General features: G+C 33.7%; 2 protein-coding genes across 2 annotated transcripts; one reads left to right on the top strand and one right to left on the bottom strand.

The window, feature by feature from the left end:
* The first annotated feature begins 1,389 nt into the window (after positions 1 to 1,389).
* Positions 1,390 to 6,135, top strand: LOC138331150 (histidine N-acetyltransferase-like). The gene is made up of 3 exons (XM_069278621.1): positions 1,390 to 1,924; positions 4,006 to 4,227; positions 4,899 to 6,135. Exons 1-3 carry the CDS (start codon positions 1,556 to 1,558, stop codon positions 5,442 to 5,444), a joined length of 1,137 nt encoding a protein of 378 aa, XP_069134722.1. The 5' UTR covers positions 1,390 to 1,555; the 3' UTR covers positions 5,445 to 6,135.
* On the bottom strand, positions 5,620 to 16,206 carry LOC138331148 (matrix metalloproteinase-19-like). Its single transcript, XM_069278618.1, has 11 exons — positions 15,907 to 16,206; positions 14,546 to 14,640; positions 13,560 to 13,711; positions 11,648 to 11,723; positions 11,104 to 11,246; positions 10,478 to 10,735; positions 10,094 to 10,288; positions 8,824 to 8,997; positions 8,351 to 8,478; positions 7,777 to 7,934; positions 5,620 to 7,501 (listed from the first exon to the last, which is right to left on the bottom strand). Exons 1-11 carry the CDS (start codon positions 16,033 to 16,035, stop codon positions 7,399 to 7,401), a joined length of 1,611 nt encoding a protein of 536 aa, XP_069134719.1. The 5' UTR covers positions 16,036 to 16,206; the 3' UTR covers positions 5,620 to 7,398.
* Positions 16,207 to 27,850: the final 11,644 nt, after the last annotated feature.

Raw genomic sequence — 27,850 nt, forward strand, 5'->3', positions numbered from 1 at the left:
TGGATTTTGATTGTTAAAGTTTGTTACCGCTATTTCTCAGAAAGTACTGAAGGGATCTATCTCAAATTTTATATGTAGGTTCCCCTAGGGCCCTAGTTGTGCATATTGCAATTTGAGACTGATCGGTCAACAAGATGGCCGACCGGCGGCCATCTTGGATTTTGATTTAAAGTTTGTTACCGCTATTTCTCAGAAAGTACTGAAGGGACCTTTTTCAAATTTCATATGTAGGTTCCCCTAGGGCCCTAGTTGTGCATATTGCAATTTGAGACTGATCGGTCAACAAGATGGCCGACCGGTGGCCATCTTGGATTTTGATAGTTAAAGTTTGTTACCGCTATTTCTCAGAAAGTACTGAAGGGATCTTTCTCAAATTTCATATGTAGGTTCCCCTAGGGCCCTAGTTGTGCATAATGCAATTTGAGACTGATCGGTCAACAAGATGGCCGACCGGCGGCCATCTTGGATTTTGATAGTTAAAGTTTGTTATACCGCTAATTCTCAGAAAGTACTGAAGGGATCTTTCTCAAATTTCATATGTAGGTTCTCCTAGGGCCTTAGTTGTGCATATAGCAATTTGAGACTGATGGGTCAACAAGATGGCCGACCGGCCGCCATCTTGGATTTTGATAGTTAAAAGTTTGTTACCGCTATTTCTCAGAAAGTATTGAAGAGATCTCTCTCAAATTCAATAAGTAGGTTTCCCTTAGCCCCTAGTTGGGCATAAAGATTTTGGGACTGATAGGTCAACAAGATGGCCGACAGCCCGCTTCTTGGATTTAGATAACTAAAGTTTGTTACCGCTATTTCTCAGAAAGTACCTTAAGGGATCATTCTCAAATATCACAAGTAGGTTCCCCTAGGGCCCTAGTTGTGCATATTGCATTTATCGGTCAACAAGATGGCCACCTGGCCGCCATCTTGATTTTGATAGTTACCGCTATTTGTCAGAAATCACTGAAGGGATATCTCTCAAATTCCATGCATAGGTTCCCCTTGGGCCCTACTTGTGCATAGTACCTTTGGGACTAGTCTGTCAACAAGATGGCCAAGCGGCCACCATCTAGGATTTCACCACTGTTTCTTAGAAAGTAAATGAAGCGATCTGTCTTAAATTTCATATGTAGTATGTTTGAAAAAGTTTAAAAAGCAGGGAAAAGATCCCTCTTTCCGTTATCAAACATAGATCATTCTTTGGTGGGCGCCAAGATCCCTCCGGGATCTCTTGTTATTATATAGTTTGTAAACTTTAATTCTTTGTATAGTTAGTTGCGGTCGGTTGATTCTATTAACTCCGTCAAAATACCCCGATAGAATAGACTGGCAGAACTCACCCTGTTCGTTTATATACTATTAAACATTTACCTGTTGTTATATTTAGATCGACACAGTAACCTGAATCCGTATGGAGGGCCCTGCAGTATGTGGTGAAAATTGCTGTACTAGAACAGATTTTATGTGATAACAGCTTGTATATTTACGAGTACAAGTTAACACTTTATTTTAATGTTCCTAACATATGTGACTTTATGTACAATTCAACTGAGACACTTACATGTCCTCGTCATTGCCACACGAGCCCGGGGACGGAGAAACTCTGATATTCGCGCCAAAAAATGGCGGTGACTCCAGAATAGGGCGCTCGTTTGGTACAAAGTCCAGAATAGGTGAAAACGAAACTAGGATGATTCGCCGGTTATACGAGAGAGCCCCGTTATACAGGAAGTTCAAATGCTTTAGTACGACATGTGTATACCGGAAATACACTGAACATGTACAGTTCCGACGTGCTACACCCGACGACTACGAGAACGTCGTGTCAATACGACCTAATGTCTACAACGGGTATGACTATATCCCCGATACTTATCACCAATTACTGAAATACAACACCGGCTACGTCGGATTTATCGAGAAAGAAATGGCAAGTATTTTCACTGAAATTTTATTTTATTCATTAAAGGCCCACTACCTTTCCGAAACGGCTTTTAATTTTCAAATTGGGAATGTAAAACTAGATCGTTAATTTTGTAGAGTCGCAAAAGTTATTAACTTACCGTCAATACTATATGTATCACCACCTTCTGAACAATTTGTTTAAAATAAATTTAAATGTTAATTTTCATAACGCGGGTCGTCTTATGTTCCCCGCCGTCGTCCTAAATACCGCGCGATAGTTGAGTATCATTGCGTCAGACGGCATCATATATTACGCAGGAAATCTTGCACATGTTTGGTGTTGTAACCTCATCTTAGGCCATCGGTATATATTTTCTGATGTTATTAATGTTTTTAAGAAACCTTCATATTTTGCTCTAGAAAGGTAGTGGGCCTTTAACATATATCTTACATATTTTGGTATTTTATTGTCATTTTTTTGTTTTATTTTCACGTATCAAAGTAAAAAATGTCACTCAAAATAATTCATAGCTAATGTAACAACCTCGCGAAAAGCCCGCTTTTAACAGTATTTGTTCAAATTTTACTTTGAATGCATCCAAAGTATGCTTAATGTGAATAGTCGGGCAAAGAAAACCAGTCTAAATGTGTTCATTGGCCTTCCAAAAGTTCTCACATATTAATACGACGGCCAAGTTCTGCTTACGTTTCCCAGTTCTGACCATTAAAGTAAAGGAATGTTGAAAGCATTGAAAGCGAGGCTGCGTGTAAATGTAACCACGGACATAGTCAGCCGGGAGGACGTTTTAGGATTCCTATACTTTAAATTAATTTCTTCGTACGCAGACAGATTTTGGCGAGAGATTTTATTTTTCTATTTCATAAGAAATTATACTGGATACATTCACACCATTTTTACCGACTTTAGCCATCCTTGCCCGACTGTTCACTTTAAGTATGTTTTTCGTTATTCTATCGCCACGATCTTAGTTTTGATAACCTCCGTTATCAATGATTCTGAGGTGGCAGAACATTCTTGTGTGTGTGTGTGTTGAGATTTCTCTGATAAGACTGCAGGGCTCAATGATAAGATAAGATAAGATAATAATATTCCACTGACTCTTCCCCTACCTACAATGTATCAAATTGCAGTTGTTGGTTTTTTATTTTCAAAAACTTTATTAAACACTATGACGAAAAAGAATGTAAATCATTTTGAAATATTTGCAGTAAAGTCAGATAAATACAACATTAATTGTATCAAAACCATTTTTTTAAATACATTCTTTTCACTGGTAAAACTAACGAAATATGTGAAGGTGTGTTCACGATGGGGAGTGCTTGTGAGCACATATTTATTCTGATAATAGTGCCAAAAAAGTGGACTGAACAGGTTAATTTTCATTTGCATCTGACGTTTGACACCTTCCGATTTATCACGCGAATATGTTCTACGCGTGCAGGCTGTCTTGCCCTCGGTAAGAGATCTTTCCCTCACCAGAGGTGCAGATATCTCTGTCCGATGGGGTAGAAATCTCTGTCCGATGAAGTAGAAAATGTACCACTGAGCGATTTTTGATGTCAAAGTCAATAACTGATTTGACCAGTTTGAATACCAAGCGTATGACCAATCGGGGAGGGAATATGTATAATTATTGCAATTTTCGTTTGACACTGTAAACTAGGCTAGATTGCTGTTTTTCTCTGAAATCGGAAAGATGTTTTGTGGTAAGATAGTCATTAATTATCTTCGACACTCCAGAGGTTACTATCACTGACGTTATATCCACCCCTGAATTATTTCATAGTAAAACTGCAGGCAACAGAATAGACAATGTATTTTAGTCCTTTGATGTACATCAAAAGAATCGTTTAACGTACTCTGGTTACCTGTTTCTTTGAAGTTGGGCATCGCTCTGTCTCTGTAGTCTTCAATGAAAATCTTTGCAGGCTCGTGATTAGTTCAGATTTTTTCTCCTGAGCTGCCTTCAGTTTTACTATCAGATAGTCCATGGGTAGATATAACCTCAGTTGTAGTAACCCCTGGGTTATCGAGACTGCCCTTTATAGACTGCTGAGGTTGACATATTATGATATGTATTTCAGGTGTGTTTTCAGTTCGCTGCTGAAATCGACAATGGACGCAGCGTCATGATACAATCCGGGAGAATAAAGGAAAAATACGAAGGTCTAGGACTCGTTTCGGCAATGATCAAATATGGCTTTAATGATGTATCCCAATCTGCTAACAGGGTCGTGTCGGTTACAAGGTCGCCATCTGCCCGGGATAAACTACTCAAGAGGAACGCTCATCTATTGTGTACGATGGTATACAAACGCTTTTGATTATAAATAACGTTATTATTTGATCATATGACAAGAAGCTGTTAAAGATGCTCTTCCGCCGACAAAGCATAAATGATACTCATCTTACAACAATAATTGATGTTTACTCATGTAAATGTATTTCTAATCAACACAAAAAAAAATCATGAAAAATAACTTGTTTTGTATTTGGTGATTGCGCTTTCAGTACTTCATTTCATATAAGGCGTAATACAATGGATGTTTTCCCGGAAGCAATTAATTATTTTTTATATTTTTTATCTTGGATTAAAATTAGAAGCTTAAACATTTGAATGGTGGTAATGGTGTAAAGTAAGTATCTTTTGTAACTAAAGAGAAAAAAACCTGATTCGTCTGCTCCTGTTTTGATAAAGGAAAAATGTAATTCGTTAGAGGCGTAGCACATTTTAAAAAAATCCATTGGTGCAACGAACCACCAAGTATGTTGATTGTATACATAGTGAATGTCATCAAACTTTGACCAGAAACCAGTATGTATTAATGGCAATTCCGTTCTGATGCAATAATGAAGGGATTTTACTCAGTAACAATTTAATGTTTAATTGACTTTTATGTAGAATCTTAAAATTAAATATACTATTTCTGGTCACGTTAATGCAACGTCTCTTCACATTTTCTTTTCTTTTTTACAGGATAGACTAGTCTTTTCAACATCAAGAGAAGCATTGGTGAGTACATATCGTTCAGCAAACGTCGACATGTCTTTTCCGGTCGTGGCTGACGCTTCTCTCCTCAATGACATTTTCATCTCGCAAGAAACTACCCCAAATATTTTCCCGGAAAACAGGCTTGTAATACGAGGCACTGTATATGAACTAATGGATTCTAATATCGACCAAATATTAGGTTTAAGTGATCAAGTTTTAGTAAGCAGGGATTCTGACACTTCATCGGCCACTTTGATTTCCTTTGCATCTATATGGCATTGTTACCCTACTAGTGTTGTATTTATTAATTTATATGGTGATATGGTGGATGAAAAAGACATCTGTGGTCATATCCTAAGACACACAGCATCGATGGCGAGTTCTTGTAGAGAAAAAGTTGTCGTATATGTTGTTTGTACGAAACAGTATCATAAACAGACTGTCAGAAATGTCATGGAAAAACATTCGTGGGAGTTTTTGACTGCTCACAATCTATACGCCATTGAAGAAACATTTAATAGAACAAGTTAATATTCACAGCTGTAACAAAAACATCGTTCTAATCCTATCAGCGGTTTCATTTCATCAGTACTTTAGTAATGTTACATTTGCTTTAAGCAATTGTGCGTTTCAAATTTGACCCGTTTTTAGAGAGAGAAAAATGTGAAGGGTTTAAGATGATGCGAAAAAGAAAACAAATAAGTAGTTTTAAAACTTTATAAATGAATTTTATTTAAATAAATTTACAACGTGTACAATTTGCATAGTCAAGTAAAACATCTAAATTCACTTCATTTTATTATGTGAATCAAAATTAATAAATATAAATCCAACATGCACTGCCATATATTACTAAGAACACAAACATTCAGGTAAAACATTTAAATACAGGTAAAATGTACTATATGGATAAAAAATTTGAAATAAACTAATGCAATATAGTACTAAAGCATCGTGTCACACACTCACACCCTCTCACACACATGCCCTCACACATGCCCACACATTTACATCAAAGCTCAATGCAAAGGCAAATGTGCCTTTTGTCGTAATTGTCTATTAAAACAAGGTATCAAAATTGAGGTAAAATCATGATTGTAATGCTTATCTTGAAATAAAAGCTTTACATCGAGAGAAACTACACTCCTTCTTTATCACAAGCAGAGATCGTGTAGTATCTACTCTGTTTTCCCCGACCTCTCAGCAAATTCGTTGTCATTACTTAAGTCATGATCAACATGAACAAATTTTTTTTTGTAATGTGTCATTCTTGATAGGAACCGATTGGATATGAATTTCGAGCGATCTTAAAGCCTTGATAAAATGATATAATTTCGTTTTTCTATGAACGCAGTTATAAGTTTTTTGTATTTTGTATTCCATTGATCAGTATATACCGTTTGTATCAAATCCAAGAGAAAATGAATATAATGTCATTTTATCAGGATTTTTTATTTTTGGTCATAATGTTTTGATAGAAATAGAAGCATCATATACATTTATTATTATACATGTGTCGTTATCTTCAGTATGCTTTTAAAAACCGGTATTTTTTGCTAGAGCAAGTCATTAAACAGACAACACATTTTCAAATATATGAATATCAAAAAGAAACATCTAACAAATAGGATATGGTATAAAATCAATATCATCGATAACATTTATATTTTGTATTTATAGAGTCAAAAGAACACTCGTAAATAGTCACAGGTTCAATAATAATATATATCAAAAACATGTACAAATGCATTGTAATCGTTTGGAGAAAAAAACAACTTTTTTCTGCAAAGATTTAATCCAAAAATTAAAGCTTGCATTAACATTATATACAGAATGTAGCTGATATTTACTTTGTTTTAAAGTTTCTTTTATTTTGAACCATCAGCTACTGGTTTAACTTCGTGTAAAGTACAATATTTTATACCCCTGAGATTTACACCATGGCACACCATACCGATTCTTCTTAACACTTGATAATGCTTTGAACAAACTACATACATCTAGTGGAGATTTCAGAAAGTCTCAATCTATACCGAGATATTCCACATCCTCGATACTCCAGAGGTTCCTATCACTTACGATCACTACACTAGAGATCGTATGTGATCGGAACCCCTGGAGTATCGAGGATGTTGTCTAAGATGTCCTAGACGAACACCACAAAATACTTTTTTGACCACTTACTGTATAAATATGGAATCTTCCTGTGTACTACGCGGTTTCGCGGAACTTGTAAAGTATTTCGTGGGTAGAGATATTCGCGGTCGGTCTATGGGACATTGAAATCCATAATATATAGAATAAATTTCGTTGTTTTTTATATTTGTGGTTCCACAACAACCACAAGAACATTGAGAGTTTCTACACATTTCCTGATACCAACAGACTGTCAATTCAAACGTATATGGGTATACGTGGGTTAATCATTGATAGCTGCCCAGATAAATCTGACTTAAGAATGTTTCTTCCTTTTGAGCATTTCCATTCATTGCTTGGGCTCAATACACATCGATCTCAGCCACGTAGCGGCCTCATCTCCGGGATACCCGTGCACAGCGTTACGGGTCCTGGGACTAACACGGATATAGCTGAAAGACGAAGGAAAGAGATTAGTAACAGGTATGTAATATACACTAAGATATAGGTCAAAGAAGTGATGCCAACGGTTTTATTCTATATATCACTGGATCTTAACAGTGTGGACAAAATATTGCCGAATTATTATAAAAACGATTCCAGAAATATCCACACATACAACTTTCAAACCTAGCAAGGCTAGTAATCTATAAAAAACTCGAACCGAGATGAAAGTCAGACCAGCTACGTTTATTTGTTTTATCTATGTCAGACTATGATAACTTACCTCCCCTTCTTGAAGAAATAGATGTGTCCATCCGTCCACTCTAAACCTGCGGTGGAGTACCTAGGGAACTGACCCCAGTACATTGAAAGAGGAAGTGGATAACCTGATCCTCTCGGCACGTTAGCACTACGGCGATTAAAACCCCAAAAAACTCGCGTCTGAAAATAAATCAACATTCGGTATTAATTAATAACGTTACTATTATCTAACACACAAAAAATCGCTTGGAAAATTTTGTATAAATAACACATTTTCGTTTCTTATTTTGCATTTAATTATGTGAAAATGAGTGTGGAAGGTGGTTAAGTTTTCATCCATCAAGAAGGCAATACATACAAATTCTGATGGAAAGGATTCGACTTTAATATTTTCGCAGAATATTTTTCTTCATTTTTTTCGAAAAATTATTGTCTGAAAAACTCTTGAGAAGTTTATTTAAGATAAATGATATTAATACGCACACTTACAAATTTATTCTTAGCTGATTTTGTATGTATTTATGTACAAATGAAAAAGAAATGTGTAAAACTTTATTTTTGATAAATCTTATTTATGGTTTGTGATTAATACGTACCCCAAAAAGAAATATTTGCTGGTTTCCAGAACGGGGGTTGGTAACGGCAATTGCTGACCGGAAATTGATTTGTTCCATAGTTGTTACTCCCTGTAGCGCGAATCCCACATAGCGCCACACATCACCGTCTGAAAAGAAACAAGAGGAAAGACGTTTGAAAAATAATTCTAGGATTTGTATTCTTGTGTTTTTTGTTGTTTGTTTGTTTCTTTGTTTGTTTTTGTTTTTGTTTTTTATTATTATTTAGTGTGTTTGATTGTTCGTTTTGTCTAAATATCATGCAGGTTTTTAATATCTTTGAAAAATGACAAAATTAAAAAAAAAAATTGGACAGACAATGACCTTTGTATTGTATAACAAAATATCGTTTGTAAAAATGATAGGTCAGCACTTTTGCTTTGATGTTACAGATATGATTTTTTATTTTCATTATTAATATATTTTGACGTCAGAATCGGGAATCAGCTACTTACGATTGTTGAAGAGGAAAGTTTCGCCTGTGCTCCTCAGATGAACCGCTGCTTTTACAAATCTGGGTGCGTCGGGGAACACCTCTCGGATAAATCGAGGAAACCCTGCAGCAAGTCCCCTGGTGGTCACTTTGTAAACTAATTGGTTCCTGAAAATGTAGGTGGCGCCATCTGGGCCTATGCAAAGCAAGATAGAAATATTAAACTGTTATTGATGTTTGATTCAAAGAGTTATATTCCTAATAAGTTTAATTTTATCAAAATTTCATTATTGAAATTAATCCATTATATCTTTGTTATCTTATCAATTAAAGATGCTTCACCACTGACAAATGGAATTTTTTCACTATCAAACACAGGAGCAGACAATTTAGTAGTTTTCTTCAGTTACAAAAGTTACTTACTTTACAACATTACCACCATTGAAAAGTTTGAGCTACTAATTTTACTTCAAGTGAAAAATATGAAAAATAATAAATTGCATCCCGGAAAATTTCTTGGCACTATATCTTATATGGAATGAAGTACTGATTGCGCATGCACCAAAGGCAAAATAAATTGTTTCATTTTATTTTTTGTGTTAATTAGGCATATATACATATATATATATATACGATTAAACACCAATTATTGTTCAAATGATGAATATCATTTATGCTCTGTCGGCGATGGAGCATCTTTCAGTATTAATTTATTTTATATCATTAGATATTTACCAAGCCATTTGAGTAAAATATATAAGATATTTCAAGATAAATCATTATAATCTTTTTATTACTGGATAACTGATTTTGTAAGTTGTGATTGAATACATCCCTTTCAAATACTATTTTAAACTAGTATACAACACTTGATATAATATTGTGTATTTTAAACAATTATAAAATCAATTCTAAAATTTTCCTTAAAAGAATATTTGTGTGTACATTCTTGCACAAATGTAGTGTGTAAGGGTGATGTGTGGGTGGGATGTGTTGTGAGGAGTGTGGGTGGTTATGTGTGTTTTTGTTGTGCTCGCAGTGATATGTATTGTATACATATATGTGTACCTGAATGTTTTATGTACTGTGTACATTTTTGTAATGTAATTATGCAAAAAAAAAAAAAAAATTAAAAAAAAAAAAATATTTATTTATTTTTTTTATTTATTATTATTTATTTATATTTATTCATCTACAATGTATTTTAATATTTATTTATTTGTATTTTGTAAATTCGAATTTGTATAATGAACAATTCAATATTTACGATAAAAATGTTCAAATTTACTTACCAGCTGAAATAGCATCGAATGTCAGGTTACATAAAGTTTCGTCTCCGTGTGGCGTGTATTTAGGGGTGTTGGGGGCTTGTGTTGTTGTTGTCGTTGTTGTAGAAGGCTTTGGTGTAGTAGTAGTTGTTGTTGTTGTTGTTGGTTCTGTTGTAGTTGATGTTGTTGTTGTTGTTGTCTGTTCGCGGGAAGGGCTACCTAAAAGACAAAACACACGTAATACTTTAAACACGATAAAATTATTTCCTGTGCGATTTGCTTACGCCCTAATCTGTGCGCATCATTTAAAACTTATCTTCATTGAAATACTACTATTTAAACATAAAAATGTTGAGAAGTATTCAAATTTATTTCAAGCAGCAAATCAATCTCCTATAATATAACTACCATAAAGTGACTGAACTCCTCGGATGTCATCATTATGGAGACGAAGCCCGGGTAGGTAGCCTCTGTAGTATGGAGCCATAAGTGCCGAGGGGTTACTAGAGTGACCTAGTCCAAGGGCGTGACCGAATTCGTGAGCGGCCACGGTTTCCAGTTCCGTTCCACTGTTAGAATGATACACCCATCGCTCCCCCTCGTCAAAATGGGTATCTCCGTTTATGTCGTCGGTACCAGGAAAAAACGCATGCGCCAAAACGCCACCTACATTCGAAAAAAAATATATAAATATATTTTCTATATTTGTAAATACAAAAATATCCTTGGTCAAACCTTTCGACGTTAAAATCTTTTTTCGATTATCAAATAATACCATTTTGATAATGGAAATTTATATTAATTTCATTACATTCTAGATCAAATTTACAGGAATTGATACAAGCATTTAGCTTTTTTTCCCCATCCTAGCTTATGTATTTATATGTGTATGTATATTGTTATGTTTGAAAAAAAATATTATTTAAAAAATAAATTTCATAAAATTTCATTCAATATCATCAAATATAAGGATTTATTTTAACCAAATCTTTTGTGTAATATTTTGCGTGAAGGAAAATAGACAAAAACCTCACCTCTTCCGTCAAAAGCGTTAGCGCGGCCGTCACCATGGTTACCGCTGGTAAATTTGATTTCTATGTCCGATTTTCCATTTGATTCACGAAATTGTAGTGGTGTAACATCGGACCAATATTTAAAGGCATTTCTAAGGGCATTTCTGGAAAGAAGCATCAGAAAAAAACGAGATTAGATTAATGGAAAACGTAAATAATATTGAAACTTCAATGACGTATGAATGAATTTAATGCGAAATAATTCTTTGTTCGCTGTAAGACCGACAGAAATGCTTTCGCCTCCATATAAATTGCTTGATCATTTGTTTATTATATGCAGGTGATTCTTGTCATGTCACTCGAAGAACCTGTTACATTAGAAAAATTTCGTTTGTCTCGACTACAATTCGCATAGTAACAAATATTAGATACCTTATTCGAAATCTTGGATAACTCTTAAGTATGATAAAGGTTATTTAAAAATAACGGAATTTGAATTGAATAAGAAAGTGATAAACCGCCTGACTAGCAAGTGCTGATGATACCTGTAGTTTAAATGACTTACTTTTGGATGCCTTCAGGAAGCTGACTGCTGGGGTTGATCACGTTCCATGTGACAGATTTTTTACCCCATCGTACCCCTGATAACATCAAGAATAAAAGTAAATTCTTTATTAATAATATTTAATACGTATGGACCTTATCTATGAACACAAACATATTGGCCTTCTTTCGAGTACGAAATCAAATGAATGATGATTTCACGGAAATCTAACGAAAGTGTTTTTGTGAGTGATATAACTTACACATTGAGGTACCTAACGTATTTGTAAGTACTCCATTTAAAAGTCCTTTGATTATACATATAGATATATACTTACACTAGTGATATAACTACTGAATAAGGGACCGAAAAAAGAAGTGCTAATGTGTTAAATTGCTAATCAATACATAATTTCAAAGCAAAAAAAATAATTAAAAAACCATTTTGTCCCATTTAAAGGTAGGTTTCGCCCAACCAAATAAATATTTTTTTTGTGAAATGCGATAAGCTTAAGAAAAGATGAAAAAACATATTAAAATATCTCAATTTAATTTCTTTATGTGTTTGAGATTGAACAAATGTGTCTTGAATACAAAATTGAAGGAAATCCTTGATTTATTACGGTGTCCGTCAGACAAAATAATATGCAAATGAAGCTGCGATGGATTACGTTGTCGAAGTTTGGCGCATGCGCATTGTCACGCACTAAAAGTAAACAAAATGGCTGAACGAAAGTGCGTGAGATGAAAAAAATATATCTGAATCGGCATCAAAGTGGAGGAAATTATAATGGATTCGGTAGCACCCTAGGATATCTATAGGGAATTAAATTCAGAGATGGCATGTAGCAATAGAAGAAACAGAAGCCACATCTCAAGCGGAACTTGCCGGGATCTGTTGGGACTCGTGTAACGGCATTGCACGTGGAGAGTTAAATTTCAACACATATGCCAGCGCACAAACAGCCGCAGACTAACTACATGTATATTTGGTGTACAAAGTTAGCGAGCGTATGTAAGTAACATGAAGTGTTTTAGATTATATGATATGTATAAATAGTCCCTCGCACTTCGATTTTTTGTTGTTGTTTTTTTTAACTAAACATGCCGTGGCAAGACTGTCACTTCTATCTGACATTTTGTTGCACGCTTCCGTTTGTTGATGCGGCCTCATTTTGGAAAAAAGTACGTCATGTTCTATGTAAAGCTTGACTTCACTCTATTTTTAGGGGAGTATTTTCCTGGTCAAGCTAGACAACTGACCACCCATATTGTTCGCTGTATGCATTGAAAATGATCTGAAGATTATATCTATGTACAGGATAAATTTCAATTTCGTAGTCTATATATTTCATTGGGCGAAACCTACCTTTAAAGCTAATTTAATTAAGCCCTTATTAATGCTGTACATGTTATGCATACTATGGTATCGCGATCCTTCGGTAACCTGTATATTAAGACACCTGTCTGTCCCTTGGGGTGTCTCATTACACAGGTTTGACTGTACTACTGTAGGATGGGAGAGCTATATATAATATGTACTATTGCAGCCACAGGGAATACTGCTTTGAGGCATCTTGTTAACCTTGTATTGTTTTTCTTGCAGTGATGAACTAAGAGAAGATTGCTGTACTATAAAGATTAATTGCGGAGCAGTGGTCATTTGATTGGCTAGGAGATAGCCATGAGTCTCAGGTTAAAGATCTGAGGATAGTGTGTTCTTCAGCTAAAAATACTCTTCTGACTTGACATGATAAACAACTTGAAATGTAATCATGTGCTGTAAAATGATCTGAAGATTATATCTATGTATAGGATAAATATCAATTTCGTAGTCTTTACATTTCATTGGGCGAAACCTATCACTGAATATAATATAGTGATTGTTTATTAGTAATGAAAGGTAGCATGGTTTATGTTAGATTGATCCTCACCTGGAGCATTATATTCCTGAGGCCCCATCAAATTCTCGGGTTTACTTGGTACAATGTTATCAGCCACTCCACATCGAGGCTGCCTCATTTTCAGTAATGTTTCCTCGTTGATCTCACCAGTAACCTGAAGACCATTGAACGTTTGGAAGTCTCTGAAATATAATAAATAAATTCCAATTGACCACCAGAATCTGTTATACAGTGGACAGGGTTATCTCAACCCTCGTGAAAAATTTTGGCCGCCAATTGTCGGCAAGCCTTAAACATATTTCGCTAAAAAGAAGATTCTAAAGTTGTACAATAAATAGACACTAATACCTTAGAGATATCACCAAATATTACAACTCGGGACAACCCAAGGAGGATAATGAAAATGTTTAGATTGTATCTATGGATAACCAGATATAACGTTCTTTGTGGACGATTCGGGTTTATTTAAAATCCAATGGCTGCCTGGCCTTTACTAACTAAAGTTTAGTATGAAGAATAGGGATATTCTACACGAGGGTCACAAAATGTTGTAAACCCCGATGCTTGCCGATGGTTTTTCAACTTTTTGTGATCCCGAGGGTAGAATATCACTATCCTACATATCCACGTGTGGCAGAGTATTTTTCTCTCATACTTCGACGTTTTTGATTGCAATTTTACTACTACGACATTCCGCCATTTTGAAATGAATTCGAAAAAAAATCAGTGAATGCAAATCATTTCTTCATGCATGATAATATGCATGATATTTTCAACGCAGATTCTATTGTTTATATCTTTTAAAGTAAATACAGCATAGTTTCTGAAAAATATGTTAAAATTATAGAGAATGTGGTAATTTTGTTGTCGCTGTGTCACTAGGCTTTATTGCATGGGTTGCCATGGGTAGCGACATGAGTGTATTTCCCTGGACCAGCCAGTATAACACGTGCAGATATGAGAGAAATCAATATACTTTATATGAGGCGTGAAATTTCATGGTTGTATGACCTTACCTTATGGCTTCACTCCTGCTTGCTCCGTCATGGTTGCCTGAACCACGAGCGGGGTCAGTAATTTCTTCCAGGTATCCAAATTTTTCCAAGTAGTCCTGATAGAATACATGAAAGAAATGGAATTATTTCATATAATCTATGCAACATATGTAACTTTTGTTTCCGTTGAAAAATACTAATCCGTCTGCTTCGGTTTTAATAGATATATATTACCATTCGTTGGCGATGTAGCATAGGAAAATATAGTAATTGCCATGCTTTTGAGTAAAGGTGCGGCCTATACGATTCAGTTTACTGTGTAACATGAAATGTTGGAGAACCATTGTTTTTGTGGTTTGAAAAGTGTGAAGTATTTCGTGGGTAAACAATATTTGTTGTTGCTCTATGAGGCAGTGAATGCCATAATATATCAGATCTATTGCGTTGTTGTTGGTTTTTTTTTATTCAAGGTTTCACAACAACTATCAAAACAACCGGTTTCCACACAGGTAATATTTCATGATAGCGTAGATAGATAACCTACTTAGTAGATATTACTGCGCCACACAAATGCAATGTTCCTTGTGTAAAACTAAGTACTGCACTGGAATGACTGGATGGTACAAACAAAATTTTAATTACTTTAGTATATTGTATATGAAACATGTCCCAATGATTGTAAATAACATGGGATCAATTTATGTTATATCCACTATTCTTACTCTCTCTTTATCAATCTATCTCTTTCTTATCTTTTATCTGTTCCCATTTAAGAAAATAATTATGATATATTTTTTAATAATGTAAAGCCATCTTGTGATGTATATATTATATGTGTTGTATATTGTAATGGAGAGTGCGTTTTCAAGCTAGAATTAACCTGTGCCCGATCCTATTGCTAATATTGCAATATAATATGTTTAAACTTAAACTAAGTAAACGATAAAGAAATGTTTAGTGAATGTCAACTGCTGTGCAGTTATCGTGTCGACGACGGGAAACGTAACACGACCAGCCATATGGGAGTTAGCACTGGAATGATGTTTAAAAAATTGTTTAGTAAGTTGTGTCTCACCGCAAGCTAATACATCTGAGACTCTTTAAAATTATAAATATTGGATTTTTTTTACATATTACATTGACGCTATATTAACAATATATGAGTTAAAATCCTACTAATAGCGTGGTTACATTGAAATACTTTAAAAGAAAATAAAACTAGGAGTACCAGAATGAAAGACCTACGGTCAATACTCGTGAGTTTCCGGCTAACAACCAAAACGTAGCCAATGGCTAGCGGTAGAATGTCAGGATATTTTAACCATTCGACCATCACTACCCCCTGTTTGAGCAAATAATCCACATAAGTAAAACATACTTACATCAATGTCCACTGTTTGGCGTTTCTCTCTTCGAGTTATGTCCCCTAAAGTTTTGGCAGCCGTTGGTAAAGACAGCGCAGTACTCACCATAACGATAGAAAATACCACAGCGGAACAAGTGGTCTTCATTTTTTATCAAAACAAATAAAGCAAATATTATTAAAAAAAATTCTTAAGTTCAGCACTTCACTAAAGATATTTAGTGTTAAAAAGTATTAATATGTAATTTTTTCCAGTGAAAGTTAATTAACACAGTAAATTATTTCTTCTTATGTATAGCTGCATCAAGCCGCTATCTGTTAATGACAAAGCTGTTAGGATCTCTTTATTTATACTACACCTATCGGATATATCCTGAAGAAGACTGCACCCGGCTTTATTAAACTACTTATCCAAATAAGGAAACAAGATTTCCGCACGAGCGTTGACCGCGCCGAGTTCTGTGTTGTTGGTTAGCGCGCGTGACCTTAAGGTTAGTGTAAACACTTCCGTCTGACGTCAGCTAAGCCATTGCTTGAATGAACTTCAAAAGACCGAGACACTGGTATGGGGATTTCTTCTGAAGTGTTTATGCACCGATTTACCGTACAGTCATCGAGACAATTTTAAGTATGGTTAACTTACAAAATGCTAGTTCAATTGTTATTGAATGCTAAACAAATATATTGCAGAAAACTTTAGATGAAGAATGATATTAGCATTATCGTGATTAGCTGTTTGGTTTGGTTTTTGTTGTTTCAACGTCCCATTAACAGCGAAGATCATTTAAGGTCGCGTCATGTTAAGAAAATGGTAGAAAGCTGGAGTAACCGGAGAAAAATTACCGCCACGCGGTCAGTACTTGACAATTGTCCCACATAGGATTCGAGCCCGCGACTCGAAGGTGATTAGTTGTAAAACAAGATAACCATCAAAAAGCATTAGCAATTATATTAATAATCAAAACAATAAAACTGCTACCTGTATTAAATACACTATGCAAAACTTAAATTATTATGATTGTTATTATATATTTATTCTTCATATCTTTTAAATATAGACACCGTTAAGTTGCCAATATAGTGCACCATTACATAAACTGTACAGTGAATAGTTGCGGTATTGTCGTTATCTTTTCTAATTGCACCATATCATGTTAATGTAATTACGGAACTGAACTTTTTCTTATCGTTCCATTGTAAAGTCCACGAGTGGGTTTAAATGTTAATCCGTGTGCAGACAATCATAGATAAGATTATAATGAATAAGACTCGTCTACGTGCTTTGGTATCCATACAATATAAACATAAACAATCCCTATAACTGTCTGGAAGCCCAGCCTAAAACTGACTCGAGAACACTACTTCGGATATTGATAACGAATATATGTGGGCATTTACTAATACATAATTATGAATCATTGAAAAATATTGAATGTTTGCAGCATCTTGCTTTTTGTTTGTTTGCTTGTTGTTGTTGTGTTGTTTTTTTTTTTTTTTTTTTTTTTTGTGCGTTTTGTTTTTCATTGGTAATTATATACCTATCAATTAAGTAATGTTTAGAAGTTAAAAATGTGTTGTTATTTAATGTATTGTTATATTTTGACCATTTCGACGAATGCAAATAAAAATGAAAATAAAAAAATCTATAGAAATCTCGGGGAAATGATAAAGTATAGCTGACGTATTTCTAACTTTGTACTGGACTTGGCGGCGAAGCTAACATAGTTATTAATCAAATTTTGGTGAGTATATGGTTAAACCAAAAGTCGGTCACGTATCAATGCGACATAATAAATTGTTTCAAAAATCATACTCGTTAATGTGTTTCTTACGATATTCTCACAACAAAGGAATGCATTGTTAAAAAATCAATCAAATATCTTAATATATATTCATATATGTCTGCTTTATGACTTATTAATCTTAAAACTTAACGTATTCTGGATATTTAAAAGCCAGCGCACCTCTGAAGGCCGTCATTGGAAGTGCATCATCTAAGGAAGGAGGATCCACTGTATTTAATGTATTTTGCGAGAACTTCAGTTTTGACGCGAGATCCGCCAAAGGTTTTAGTGAGGATATCGTACTGAATGGCCTTGCCGAGCGAAGTTGGGATATTTAAAATATCCTGTATGTTTGGAATCGATAAACAAGACAATGATAAATAATGAATGAAATGCTTTGTTTTGATAATTTCTGAGAAGCATTAGTGAATTCAACCGTACTACTTGAAGTTTCCTGTAGGATATTTCGTCAGAGGAAACTGACTTTGCATTTCTGTTTTGCATATCATCAATTTTCACCACCTAACGTACGTAATGTACCTAAAACAAAATGTTGCTTATGCGACGAAATAAGGCTATTTAATGCATAAACTGTTATTTTCGCGATTTCGCAGTGGATTGCTATGATCACGAAAATTTGATACTCCATACACTGAAACCCAACTTTCTTTTGCGGCGTTTAAATTTCGCGATTTCCATTTCAAAACAAGTTCGCGAAGATTAATATTCACAGATTTTACAATTGAATGGTATATCCTATTAATAAAGATGACGAAGATATTGATTCATGGAGATAAAACTTGGATCGCGAAATTCGTGAAAATAAATCGTACGCGAATGAAAGTTGGTTTACAGTAGTCAGAAATAGTTAACTCATATATGTATACCCTGAATGCTAGATCTCGAGAATTTAAAACAACTAAAGTTAATTTTCTCACTTTCATTTTTAAATTGAGAAAAATCGATCGGACGCGTTATAACCGGATATACGGTACTGTGTGGGTAAATAAGCTCGACGGCACCTTCCATCGATATGCTGGTATTTAAATTTGTTAGGAGACATGTACACTACAGGTCTATGTGTTATCATTATAATTTAAGCTTCATGTATAACCTTGGTTAAGCGGCCATTATATTTCAATTTCAACATTTTTTTAACTGACCTAGCACTGTAGCCATAATTTCTTAGTTAACGCTCATATAAGTCCCGTAAAAAGATCGAATTGTGTGGGGGACATATTTTTGTTGCTTCAGGTCAAAACACTAAACACTATGAAAATTTAACCATCAAGTAATATAATGATTTCACAGTTATTCCAACGCACATACATATGCTAGTTGTTAGGATATATTTTTTGCGGATAATCTGAATTTCATCGCTCAGTAATATCTTGCATGTTCCTAAATAACAAGTGTTAAAGGGTATCAAACAAAATGAAAATACATAAAAGAAAGTGAAAAAAAACGAGTTCTAAGAATTCGCCTCCAGTTTAGTAATCTAGTAAACGTCCTATTAATTGTATATTTGTGCAATCTGGTGTAACAGGATGCGAGTAATTTGAGTGGGATATTTCATTGGCCAAATACATTGTGTTTACGTTAATGGTGACCTCGACCTTGTACGATAGGAAGTTATTCCTATATGTTAGTATTCATATACAAACACACACATTAACCATCCCTTGCTCGTTATTATATAAATATGTATATAATCAGGAACGTAGCTCTCCTTTAACTAGGATCTTTTCAACGCGAACCTTGTAAACGATCCATTCCGTATCTGCGGATATGCATGTGAGAATGTCAGTCACTATTTTTTTTTAGTTTAAACAAAGTCAATTATTTGCTTTATTTCATAATTTAGATGAGCTGAGTCTCAACACAAAAAATGCTTTTATTTGAAAGTCCTGGCCCCGATTTCTCGAAACAAACTTAAGTCAAAAACTAACTTAAGTCATAAATTTTCATATAACGTTAAGTTACATAAGGAGAAAAACTTAAGTTTTGACTTAAGTCTGCACTTAAGTTTCGAGAAATCGGGGCCTTAGCTTACAATTATTTTCAACCATGTGCATTATTTATAAAGTGTAGTAATATATTTTGATGTTTTAAAATACTTACTCGTATTGATGTAAACTCTTACATAAATAAATAACACACCCACTCTCTTGCTCTCTCTTTTCACTACAACTCTCTATCTGTCCCTCTTTTTCCTCTCTCTTATATCTTTAAAAAGATTGTATTACGCATATTTTTGTCGTATTTTGCCATCACATTATGCTTGATTCTTACATGTATGCCATTTTATATCAATATTAAAGAACCAAATGAGTTGATATGTCCCGTATCCAATTATTTTGTCATCTAACAATAAAATATGTTTCATGTAAAACGTCATAATGAGTGGATGAAGTTTTGTGAATTCAGAGGCATGAACATGGTGAGGATTAGGAAACGTTTTTATTAGATTTGTACAAAAACAATATAAAAGAAAAGTCATACAGCTGGGGTTTTTTTTCAAGGGGATGGTTTGTATTATTAGATCGTGAAAATCAACTTATGTTAAGGATCTTCTCCGCGCAGAGAAATGAAATTTTTCTTGGATTAGCTTTTTGTAACCTTTTTCAATTTCATTAACACTATGTGTGATTCTACCGGAATTTCAATGCTTAGACTATACTAACACGACAGAGTGAAGCAACATCTTTAGACAAATATTTGTTTGGTAAGCATGACCGTTAGTCAATAACAGAAACAGTTACATATATGATCCATAGATATATGCCTCTAATAAAAGGGCGCTTTACTTAAATCGATATAATAATTGGAGGTCAGTGTGCTTGATTTTTTTCCGATTTTCCGATTACAAGATTTGTTGTTTTTCAGCGGTTCTAACCAAAGCATTAATTAATAAACTTTGCTAAAGTGTACAAATAAAATGCCAAAATTATTTAATTTCACACTAAAATGCTTATGTTTCAACACGATGCATCTTTAACAGATTTACAGGAAAAATAACTTTACATAGGTAGACATGTTGTTGCATTTGTTAAAATTTTGAAATAAAACATGAATAAGTCCCTGATAACACTCGGAAATGCGCAAAACGTAATTTATTATTGTAGTTAGTTATCGTTGTGAAGGAGATATTGATGAAATATTGGCCCAAATACTTAAACATGCTGATTTTTTTGTCTCTTAAAAAGGCGCATGAAGCACATTTCGAAAATGACCGCGAAATGAAGCAACTGTCCATTTCTTTTTATGTGGCAATCACTATCAATAGAAACATTTTTTATGAAAATAACAAAAAAACAAATTCCATTGAAACGAGACTTTGATGAGGCTAAAAACGGCAAAAGAGAAGATAATAATTTAATTCATATAATATAACAATTCATTTATTTTTTCTGCTGCGTCACTTTTTAAAATAACTTTTTAAAATTAAATATTCATGTCACTATTTTTAATTTCATAAGGGATATGATCATTTAACAAACTGTGTAAATCCGCGATTCTCAGAAAGGTTTGAGAATACTTCATGGCATAACCCGATGATTTTTATTGTAAATAGTGGCATCAATGGCCATATTTTTTTTCAAAATAATTGATAAAATGAAATAATTTTAATGTACTGTTTCGTTATTTATATAAAAAAAGATTTTCTTTGAAAGTAGTACGCAGGGCCAGTGTTTCTTTTTTCTTCTCACAATAACGAAGGGTTTTCGCGCCATTCTGAATTAGTTTTCACAGAGGTGTGTAAAATCGGTTTTAATATGAAAACGAAGAAGCCAATAAAAACTATGTAAGGATAATAAAATGAGGTTCTGACTTAGTGCAAAAACTTATTGCAGGAAGTGTACATTGATAACACTCTAGCCTATAAGTACTTTTAACCACACTGGCTTGCTCGGGTTAGTACGTGTCGGCTTTGTGGTTAGCAATGATGAACGTCTCATTCGAATCTTCCACACCCAGGGTCAAACTTCTAACACATGTCCTTGCTTACGTATATGTCTGCTGGGCAGTCATAAGGATGGATTTTCTGGTAACCTAATGACGAATGCCTTTAACTATCTACAATAAAACATGGTTATAACGAACCTCTCGGGGCCAACATGATTACTTCGCTGTAAGCATAGTTCGTTATACATATATTTAGATATCGTATTGAAAAATGAAAATTACTTCGTTATAACAATGAATTCGTCATAAGCGTGTTCGATATAATACATGTTTCATTATACATGTCTGATGTGCAGAATAATGTCCTATTCATTCTTTTCGGATAACTACACAAACATATAACGAAGAACTAAAACTCGAAATTGACAGAAAACCTTTACGAAGGTAATCGCTATGTACTTGTAGAGTATTAAAACATACATGGGGTGTGTGTGTTATGTTTCATTAGAGTAAATGTTCATTTCCGTCACCCGCCACACAATGCATGCAAATCACAACAGTTATCAGGAGAGCAGAAAACGCAACCACTTAGATATTTGAACGGTCGCGTTTGATTATCGCTATAAAAGAATTGCATAACAATATGCTAAATGTTAAATATGCTTATAGCATAAGCGAATAAAAGATATATAGAAAGTTGAAGATAAATGTTTAAGGCATAAGCGTATTGAAAATATTAACTTTACAGTGTAAACGCATTAAATATATTGATTTCAAAGCATATATATAAATTGAAGATATCGATTTTGAAAGCGTACAAGCGTACTGGATATATCCATTGAAGTCAGATTAATATAGAGTCAAATTCTCAATTAGATTAATGGTATGTAAAAGGAGCGGCACCAAATGTAACAGGGCAAGAATAGTGTGCCGCCAGCCGGGCTCGAACTAGCGGCACTGGATTACTGGTCCGCCGCTCTACTGACAGTGCTAAAGGGAATTCCCCCTAGCGCGAAGCTAGAAGGCGACCGTATCACTTTGTACCATCAAAACCTGCTACAAGTACATTACAAAAGCTAAAAATGTTTCTTTAAAATCCTTGAAGAGTTTGATAATTTTATAGAATTCGAAATATTAGTTTCCTACTGTAATTCCTACACTTCTCATCATTTTCTCAACATTTGAAATTAGAAATCTACGGGTTGTCTCATCTTCCCTGTCGTCGCCATGGCTACTGCATAACAGTTGAGCAACCATTATGGTCAATTATTTACATGTAGCTGTCCATTAAGTTCGAACCTTGGACAGCTACAGGTAAATAATGGACAACAAAAGGTTACAAAATTGGACAACGACAGGTGAGGTCTGTGGTTTCTGTTGGATATTGTACAAGAAAGACAATGGATGACATCACAACTGTGTTTTAACAACATATCAACCGTCCGAGTTTCGTGTGACCTCTAACTGGATATTGACACTAATGTTAAATTTCTCTGACATTTTACTGTTCTATGTCTGCTGCATTTCCATTTTATGAGTGACGTGTGATTTCTCCACCCGAATGATATATGATATATCGAAATAAAATAATCTCGACAGAGAAGTATATATTGGCGAAGAACCACCGACTTACTCTCCATACCGATAACTGCCCTTTCTGCCTTTTGTGCTAGAACAGTGCTAGAACCATTTAAAAGTATTTTCAATAAGTTAAAAAGATCGAAAAAGAAAGAGAAACACATTAAGAAAGAGACAAAATAAAGAAGGGGCCCATGGAACTTAATGGCAATCGATAATACAGTATATAAAGCAATTACGAAATACACAGTAAGTTGTACGTTTAATTTTTTAGCCATTTTGACCATGTGATTTCGAATGAAGGTCAAGGTTATTCATTTGAACAAACAATAAATTATGAAAAAAGAACATTCCTGATAAAGGCACTGAATATCGATAATTATAAATAGAATCAAAAAGTCATGTAAACAATCCATAACATATGGTATACGAGGGATGTTGAAAACATAACCTAAAAAAAACATACAGGATCAACAAGAACCCCTGGGAACGATACACTAAATCCGTATTATAAGATTTAATTTAAAACGATCATAGCAAGAAATGACAATTACATGTAACTGAAAAATATGACACATTTTAATCAACGAACATCACTATGGTGAGTAATCTTTGGTCATTGACGGGTTCAGCAAAAGTTTACCCATAAATTAGTCTTGCTATCAAATATCTGTTATATTTGATGAAACTGATACTGTTGTGTACTCAAATGTAATTTTATGGTAGGGATATGTGGAGACTTTATTCCTAGCGCTTGTCGGACAAAGGGACATTGAAATGTTAATGTCAGATAATGCTTCTCTTACACATCTGTAAACACCATTTTATATGCTGTGCTGCCTTTATACTACATGAATCCCCTTTTATAGAATTTAAATGATACATCAAAGATAACCACTGTGGTTCATAGAAGAAACCAACCTTCTCTTCTGTGAATAATTCCAATATTATCTTGTCAACGATCAATAGATGTCATATGATTAAATCTTGCTTGTGACGCCCGTTTCCATTGACTTAATAATTTCCTGTATCAGCCAATCAAGAAAGGAATGGCGTTGCCTTTTGTTACGTCGCTTCTGATTGGCTGAGATATAGCGGTGTACTGATTGCATAGGAAAAACAATTCCTTAATAGATTTTGAACTTTAGAAAATTTAATTATAAGATTTTTGTTATATTTCCATATATAATAAATCTAATCAAGATAATCCTTAAAGATGCTCCACCGCTGACAACTGGTATTTTTACACTATTAAAAAACAGGAGCAGACGATTTAGTATTTTTCTCCAGTTACGAAAGTTACTTACTTTACACCATAACCACCATTGAAAAGTTTGAGCTTCTAATTTTACTTCAAGTTAAAAATATGAAAAATAATTAATTGCATCCCGAAAAAATTCCGTGATACGATATCCTATATGGAATGAAGTACTGATTGCGCATGCACCAAAAGCGAAATAAATTATTATATATTATTTTTTGTGTTAATTAGGCATATTTATACACGATTAAACACCAATTATTGTTCAAATGATTAACAGCATTTATGCTCTGTCGGCGGTGGAGCATCTTTAAATATTTTCTCAATTACTTGCCTAACAAATCAAAGGGTATATACTATGTATATTTTTGAAGATATACAATGTTGTTCTTTTATGTTTATAACTAGATTTAAAACTAGCTTTGACTTAGCATATATCAGTATGTGTGAAGTCATATATGAAATATATAAATCGTGCGTTTACCTGCTATTGTTTCTTATATTGTGCTTATTTTGCATTTGCATAACTACTTTATTGTTTGACCGACGTTTTTTTCTAAAATGTTTAGAAAACTTTTTATCTCGAATTCAGGATGCACTTCGAGTTATAAGAGTTCCTATTAAAGATGTATATCGGAATGTGCAGTAATCGTTTGATCTCGAGTCTTTAAATCGAAAAAGAGAGTATGAGTGTAATGCTGATAATTATTGAATGATGAAAAATCGATTAGATATGTGGTAGAGAAATAACACCTTTCACTAAATATAAATTCGTCTTTTTCTGAGGACATTTCTTAGAGGTAACATATTCATCCTTCATATGGTGGCATTTCTCGTTTTAGAAAAATATATATATATCACTGAAACCGTTTTTCTTTTCTTATCTTACTGTTTATAGAGTTCCATTTAAAGGTGATGAAACAAAAAAGGTTACGACTGAGTACCGTATTGCATGTTACTCAAAAAAAAATCATTTCCAACACCAATGTGTAATCATTCCAAAGATAGAGAAATCTGTAGGATAATCGAGAAGGAAACGATATCATAGATCAGTGACATAATTATATAAAAAAAATCTTTTGATGATTATTTGATACAAAGACACTGAATTTAAATGATGCATCATTTGCAAATAAAAAAAAAATGGATAAAAAAAAATTCATGTACACAATCCTTCGCATATGATACACGAGGGATCTTTAAAAACAAAACATGAAAACAAACACCATCAACAGAAATGTCCGTAAATTATACACCTAATCTTTATTTTAATATCTGATTGATAATAATCATAGCAAGAGATGGCAAATAATTGAAAAATGTGACACATTTTAATGAACGATTATCAGTAGGGTAGGTGCTCTTTGGTCTTTGACTAGTTCAACAAGAAGTTACCCATCAATTTGTTTTGATATAATATTACTTTTATATGTAATAAAACTGATACCTTCTGGGTCCTCAAATGTAATTTTATTGTAGGAATGTGTAGAGACTTTATTCCTAACTCGTGTCGAGCAAAAGAGCATTGAAATGTTAATGCCGGGAAATTTTTCTCTTACACATCTATAAATATCATTCTATATGTTATGAAAGATACCTTTATACCACATGTATCCTGTTTAATAGAATTTGAATGACAAATCAAAGATGACCACTGAAGATTTTTTCCTAACCAACCATCAATAAAATATCATAATTGGAACACTGAAGAGACTATCTTTAGTTAATTGTATTATAAGGATTAACTAATGTGGTTCAGTTTGATGTTAAATCTATATGAAATAAAAATAAAAACGTTTTCAAGTAAATCCTTAGATATTTCCTTTTTTACCAAAGCGAATCGCACGTGATTAGTAAAACTCTAGTATTTTTCTTGCAAGGTACACATTTTTGTTCTTTCGTGTCAAAAACTTAACTCAAACTATGTCTGATTTAGCCTATATTAATATTCCTAAAGTCATGTATAAGGATTATCAGTTGTTCGCTTGCTTATTGTTTGCTTTATTTGTTCAATTTACGCTTGTATAACCAATTTATTGTTTGACCAACGGTTTTTGAAAAATGTTTCTCAAATTCAGTATTATCTGCGAGTTAAACGAGTTCGTTTGAACGAGGTGCAGTATATCAGAGTCTCTGCTATAACAGTTTGACCTCTTTTAATCGAACAGAGTTTTTATTTTGGTAATAACTTTATCGATGTTGGCAATCGATTAAAGATGTTGTAGTGAAAGACTAGTAAAAAGGACTTTTTAGAGGGGCTTAATTTTTCTCATATATAGTGGTACCTTTTTGTCCGTTCATGTAATTGACATATCAAATTAACTGTTAATTATTTGCGATTTTTGTTATTAAACAATTTAATTCAAACTAATGATAATAATTCAAACTAATGATAATAAATTGTGCCTCTGCTGTTTACACCACATTCCTGACTTGTTAAAAAAGACGTTGGATATTTCATACTCTATGGGTGCTAGTGCTGTAGTTCTCAGCCAAGTGAAGCTTGTCTGTACATTAATAATCAGAATTAGAGAATATAGAGCAACTCTTCAATTCAAATAAATTAGAAAATAAGAATAATTTTTCCGTTCTGTATCTCTTTTATTGCTCAAACATCATCATTAACGTCGCTTAGAGCATATTTTCACCAACCCTGCTTTTATAAATTTTTGTTAACGTTACCTAAATTTAATTGTTTAGCGGTTTTATTGCAAGCAAGACATTATCATGTGCAAGCATTTTGCAGCTGTCGTCCTATCGCATTATGTTAAACAAACTATTATATTTTGAAAGTTAATCAGAACATATGAGACATACTGTATTTCATGCTCTTTGACAAATTCTTAATCTATTTTCACAGGTTCGTTTTTCAATGAATTTTCCTACAATGTTGTGTGAATGTTAAAAAATTCTTGCGGAATAGATAGATAAAATAAGTATAAATTTCGTAAGCTAATTTTAAAATACGTTATATGTTACATTTTTTAAAAATATTATGCCAGTGAAATTATGAAGTAAGAACAAATTAACAGATTGAATTTCTAGAAAACAAATTATTCAGAACAGAGAAAATGGTGGTTTGGAAATGCTGCATTTAGAATATTTTCTTTGTCTTTAAAATTAACCTGTGTAAAAGATCCATGAAAAGACAAGACTGTAATTGGGCATGTCTTCTACTAGAAGATCATGATCATGTAATTGAACTCCATTTGTCTAACACGGGTGATGAAGTTTTTAAACTGATGTCAAAAAGATTTGTAAATTACTACGGAAGGAAGTTTTCCGTATACTTTCAGAGATAAAGAAAATGTTCCTCCCAATGACATGAATATTGTGAAGGAACCATTATGGTTCAACTCGCTTTTTCAGTTTTTGTCAGTTTTATCAATTCCAGCCTCCTTTTACTTTTTTGAAGGATTAAAGAAGACAATAAT

The sequence above is a fragment of the Argopecten irradians genome, chromosome 9 (genome assembly GCF_041381155.1).
Source record: "Argopecten irradians isolate NY chromosome 9, Ai_NY, whole genome shotgun sequence".
NCBI classification, from domain to species: domain Eukaryota; kingdom Metazoa; phylum Mollusca; class Bivalvia; order Pectinida; family Pectinidae; genus Argopecten; species Argopecten irradians.